Raw genomic sequence first — 6,000 nt, forward strand, 5'->3', positions numbered from 1 at the left:
CTGGTCATGAATAACAAGAAGTTTCTTAATTTGACCTCAACATAACCTGCTTTTTTATTTAAAAATGTATTTTTGAACAATTTAATGATGTTGACACGCGGTCGGGGGGTAATTCAGCCTTTTAAAGAGACATTTTTCTTTTTTTTCAAACTCTGAACCGTACCAAAATGACTGCAGTTCATAAATTGAAAACGTGTTAATCACAACAGATGTTCAAGTCATTGTATAAAATCCATTTTAATGTATTTTTAAAGATCCAGACAAAAAAAAAGAGCTTCAGATATTCAGAGGAAAGATCCTTGGTGGAAAATGACAGACAATTTGACAAGTTGTTAAGTAGCGTTACACTGAAAATTAAGAAGGACAAGACTTTAAGAGAAAAAGTAACCTACTGTCCTTTAATAGTTGAGAATATAATTTCGATTTTAGAAGAAAAATAATAAAAGAAAACACAAAAAAGGGGTCTAAAATTGAACCCTCTATGCGGTTTCTCTTTCCCCGCTAAGCATTAATTTAATCGGAGATCATTTTACCGTTTAAATGCCAATTCACTTCTGATGATGATTAGGCGCTATTGAGTCCTGCGGGGCGCGAGCTCTCCAACTGGCCGTCTGATTGCGCGAGGACATAAACACATCACCTCCGACTCTGATTAGCGATGGAGGACCCACAGATGCTAATTATTCGTATAATTGCAAATGACTCCATTCAGGAGCGGTGCTCTTTGATCTATTGAAACCAGACAGCGTTCTCTCTCCCTCTCTCTCTCTCACGCTACTGAATGGGATACAATCAGAGCCCCCCTCCTCCTGGTCATCGTATATGAGACTTTTATCAAAGATCTGCTCGTAGACAATTGCTTTGCACCTTTGTTCTTCGCAACATGTACTACTACACATGAAGACAGAAATCACAAACCAAGGCTCTATCTTTGACGCGCAATTAATAACTTTATATCAAAATAGTGCAGCATAATAGAGGAAAACATTTTTTATTGCTAAAATGAGCTATGATTGCAGTGATCTGTGTGTGAGGATAATACAGGTAAAGTAGGTCAGAATATGCATAAAGTTGACATTTGAATCATTTTTTAAAAAAGCAGTAAATTATCAAAAGTGCACTTCACCAGCATCCAACCTGATAATAATAATAACAATAAGCATCATTATTAATAAATATGTTAATACAATTCAACCAAAATTATTATTATTCATAATTGTTCTGGTAAATCCTTTTACTCATATGTTCATTGCATTGTTGGGATTGGTGTTTTTTAACGGGTCAAGCTGACCGGATCATTAAACACGAGGCCCTCACATTGTACCCCATCATTCTGCGCTCCGCCTTTACTTCTGGTTACCATTCAAGTGCATGCTCCTTCATAACATAATCATAATCACATAATATGTCCACATATCTCCGAGTGGCTAGAGGATGTCTCTCCTCTCTCAGACTTCATAATGGCCTGTAACAAAAATGGACGTGATGCATACTTGTGGAGCTTAACATGTAATCAGTAGTTTTCATAATAATCCATATAAATCATGTTCATGATCTAAATTGTCTTCTACATCTAAATCAGCATTAATTGACAGAGACAAACCCCTCATGACCTTAAACATGTTGAATATGAATGTCAAATCACTGAATTGTAATGTTTCAGCAAGTTTTCTTTTGTCCTCTGTTAATTTAAAATATGACGTAAAAAAGGATAATGGGAAATTGTAAGGAAAACCTCAGTGTAGACAAGCAAATCAATCAAACCAAGCACTTAAAAATGGAGAATTTGATAAAATACAATAGAATAATCTAACCTTGCCTTCCTGAAGAATGCTTTTTATATAATTTAGATCAGTGTTTGAACATATTTACTGGAAAACACTTAAATGCATTTGTAGCTGGCCCACTAACCAGTATGATTTGAATGTAGTGCATATATTAATCCTTAAGTAAATTAGCTACAATTAATTTGTTACAGCAGTAAAAATACATTTTAAACATTTTATTTTACAAGAAAATGAAAACATTAAATTATTCGGGATGTTACTTTTAAATACTTTCCATTCAATTTTGCATGGAATCTTATCAGTGATTTGATTGAGAACTTTCAATAGGAATTCAGATTCCACTTGAGCTCCATGGCGCCCCGGTGTGGTGGTTAATGTAATAATGAATGTGTGTTGCACTGACTGGATAGGCTATATGAACTTTATATACAGATTCCTCCTGTTTTATTCTTCATAAACATCCTTTTATCCTCTTTCCAAATGCATTATGATAGATTTCAGTAATAATACATTTTACATTTTACATAAAAAATCTCGCTCACAGATTGGCATTATAAGCATCACCTCCATTTATTGATTCCCTATAAACTTCTTCGGTAAAGACAGGACAGTTTTCCAACACAAATCTGTCAGATCTTCTTGAGATGTGGGTTCGTTCCTTACAAATGGCATTTATCCTCTTTCCAAATGCATTATGATAGATTTCAGTAATAATAAATTTGACATTTTACATAAAAAATCTCACTCACAGATTGGCATTATAAGCATCACCTCCATTTATTGATTCCCTATAAAATTCTTCGGTAAAGACAGGACAGTTTTCCAACACAAATCTGTCAGATCTTCTTGAGATGTGGGTTCGTTCCTTACAAATGGCAGAAAGGTTAGTTTCCAATTCAACTTGTTCTTAAAAGATATATTTCAGCCAAAAATAATTTCTGTCATCATTTACTCACTCTCATGTCATTCCATGACTTTCTTTCTTATGTGGAACATAAAAGTAGATATTTTGGAAGTCAATATAGGGTGCAAACAACATTGATTCATTGTACAGACACAAAAATATTATTTTTTAAACATTTTTATACATTTATTTATAAATTTCAAATATATTATTTTGTGTTCCACAGAAGAATGTAAATCATACATGGTTTGGAAATGACATGAAAGTGAGTAAATGATGAACATTTTAATTTCTGGGTGAACTTTAATGTTTTTGCTGTTACCAGCAGTGTTCATACACAAATCTATTTCATTATTTAAATTGTCTATACACTGACATCTACATCCAGTTTACCAGTCATCACTGGACTCTTTCTCTAGGTTTCATGCTGCATTCCATTCAATTCGGAAAATGGGAATTTACTTCCAACTTGGAAAAAAAACTTCAAACATTGTATCATTCATCTTCGGTAAAGACAGGACAGTTTTCCAACACAAATCATTCAGAATCACACAGAATAAAACAAAACTCAATGACTTTATAGTACAAAACTCAATCACTGCATGCTTATACTGTACTCTGTGTTGTACAGGGTCAGGTTTGTGGTCTCTGTCAGTGCATATAGTCTCTGAATGCCAGCATTAGGTAATTTTTAAGAAAGGTTGGTAGACTCAGTTTAGGGATCACGTTGTGCAAGCGACCTTCCAGAAATGTTCGGAGTCTGTGACGAGCCAGATGCTGTAGAGATCGAGGAGTCTGCATCAGTGCAAACAGGGATTCGTAGAATTCCCGGTGTTTCTGTGCGAAAACAATATACTTAACATATATTATGTGGTACAGTGAGAAGAATATTTTGAATTCTTTAGGTGATTTTTATTTTAATAAAACTTGCTTTTTAGTGTTAACTTAAATATTTATTACATTATATTTAAGACAAAAGTCAAAAGCTTGACATCGTCTGACCTGAAACACCTCAGGAGGTACAGATTCTACCCAGGCTTCAGTGATTTTGAGGCGGTCGTATGCGTTGAAGAGCACTTCTATTGTTCTTGGAGATGTGCAGCAATATTTCAACACCTGAGCAGATATATTACAGAATAAAGCTGTCATATTACAAGAAAAAACAAACAAACAGGGAAATGAAACTATCAAATAAGAATTAAGTCTTTTTTATCTCATTTATAGTGGTTTTATATTTAAAAAATAAAAGAAAAATATTTTATAAAAACATTTTTTTTTTAATATATAAAATATATTTTAAAATGTATTCTAATGCAAAGTTGAATTTTCAGCATCATTACTCCAGTCTTCAGTGTCACGTGATCCTTCAGAAATCATTCTAATATGCTGATTTGCTGCTCAAGAAACATTTCTTATTATTATCAGTGTTGAAAACAGTTGTGGTGGTTCATATTTTTACTGAAACAGATGCATTTTTTTCAGGATTCTCTGATGAACAGAAAGTTCAAAAGAGCAGCATGTGTTTGAAACAGAAATCTTTTGTAACATTATGTCTCTATTGCCACTTTTAATCAATTTAATGCATCCTTATTGCTAAATAAAAATATAATTAAAGTGAAATCAAATAAGAATCAAATCTAGTTTATCTCTGAAAACAGATCCAAATTCAATGTTCTTCAGAAACCGATTACACTGTGAATCAGATCTTGCTTTGCTATTAATAACTAAAATGATAAAGAAACGCTATCCTCAGTCTTTCGCAATAACAAACAGTTGAGGGAAGCTGGTCATAGATGAGCAGCTTTTTGTCAGTTCCCACCTGGTGCAACAGCCCCACCTGTGTTGTGGAGGTCAAAGGTGGAAAGTTGTATTTTTGGGAGAACATTGCATGGAATAATGAACTACTTGGGCTGATGAACAGATTGGGCCCCCCTCTGGGGGATTGTGGGGAATTTCTGCAATTACTGCTAATTAATCTCCTATTAACATTTGCCTCGTTAAGACTCAGGCAATTTATTTGGCACAAGTGGGACTCGTTGGATGCGTGATATCAAGTGTTTTTAACTGTGCGCTTTTGAAAGACAGAACTAAATCAATCTGAAAGTGATTATTTCTGTATTTGTGACAAATAAAGAATCATATGCTGCTTGCGGTGAACTTTAATGATGGTTTTGAGTTCATTTATTTCTATATATTAGTTCAATAGGATCAATATCTGTGCTAAAGAAAACTGTAATTTACAGATTGCAGATGGATGCCTTCTTGAGATGTGGGTTCGTTCCTTACAAATGGCAGAAAGGTTAGTTTCCAATTCAACTTGTTCTTAAAAGATATATTTCAGCCAAAAATTACAACCCCAATTCCAAAAAAGTTGGGACATATTTATAAATTTCAAATATATTATTTTGTGTTCCACAGAAGAATGTAAGTCATACATGGTTTGGAAATGACATGAAAGTGAGTAAATGATGAACATTTTAATTTCTGGGTGAACTTTAATGTTCTTGCTGTTACCAGCAGTGTTCATACACAAATGTATTTAATTATTTAAATTTTCTATACACTGACATCTACATCCAGTTTACCAGTCATCAGACTCTTTCTCTAGGTTTCATGCTGCATTCCATTCAATTCGGAAAATGGGAATTTACTTCCAACTTGGAAAAAAAACTTCAAACATGTATGATGCCACACAAATATGGCGGCACCCAGAGAGGTAATAATAAATGTACTTAAATGTACTTTTTGAATCATAAATGATTTAAAATTTCTACTTTATATGATAATAAATTATTATTATTTTTTTTTTTTACCAAAACAGGAAAAATCATTGTAAACCTGCAAAACATATCCTAGCAATGCACAGCATCATCATAATTAGCTATTTGGTTGCTATAGGCAACTTATTTGTTGACAATTAATCAAATGCAAATGAAGAATTGCCGTTTTGTTTTGATTTGTTTTGTTTTGTTTGTCAGGACACTTTATTGTCAGAAGTCAAAAATAGCATACACTATGTTCAAAGTTTGGCATTGGTAAGATTTTTAGGTTTTTTTTCTGTCGTCTCTTATGCTCACCAAGGTTGCATTTATTTGATAAAAAAAATGGTACAATAAAATTGTGAAATATTATTACAATTTAAAACAACTGTTTTCTATTTGAATATATTTTAAAATGTAATTTATTCCTAACGGTCACTTTGTCGCGTCCAGTGTACTAGACAGACTTTTTGTTTGCGGCGCAGACACGGTGTTACTCACCTATCGAGAAGAAACAAAGCAACCTCGGTGTCCGATCGCAGGCCTTCCG

At 33.4% G+C, this 6,000-nt stretch overlaps 1 protein-coding gene across 3 annotated transcripts in view; it reads right to left on the reverse strand.

The window, feature by feature from the left end:
- Nucleotides 1-2,541: 2,541 nt before the first annotated feature.
- LOC107690991 (ankyrin repeat and SOCS box protein 10-like) overlaps nucleotides 2,542-6,000 on the reverse strand; it is a 10,321-nt gene continuing 6,862 nt past the window's right edge. For 2 of the 3 annotated variants that reach the window (XR_001634504.1, XR_001634505.1), the window contains exons 4-6: nucleotides 3,694-3,807; nucleotides 3,181-3,528; nucleotides 2,542-2,585 (exon numbers count right to left, since the gene is read on the reverse strand). Coding sequence is in view for 1 of the 3 variants with exons in the window: in XM_016489438.1 (XP_016344924.1) it covers nucleotides 3,343-3,528; nucleotides 3,694-3,807 (300 nt within the window). In the remaining 2 variants the exon portion in view is untranslated. Of the gene's footprint in view, nucleotides 2,586-2,993; nucleotides 3,529-3,693; nucleotides 3,808-6,000 lie in introns of those variants that run through there. The other variant, XM_016489438.1, reaches the window with a different exon arrangement.

This window comes from Sinocyclocheilus anshuiensis, unplaced genomic scaffold, assembly GCF_001515605.1.
Source record: "Sinocyclocheilus anshuiensis isolate Anshui unplaced genomic scaffold, SAMN03320099.WGS_v1.1 scaffold102, whole genome shotgun sequence".
NCBI lineage: Eukaryota > Metazoa > Chordata > Actinopteri > Cypriniformes > Cyprinidae > Sinocyclocheilus > Sinocyclocheilus anshuiensis.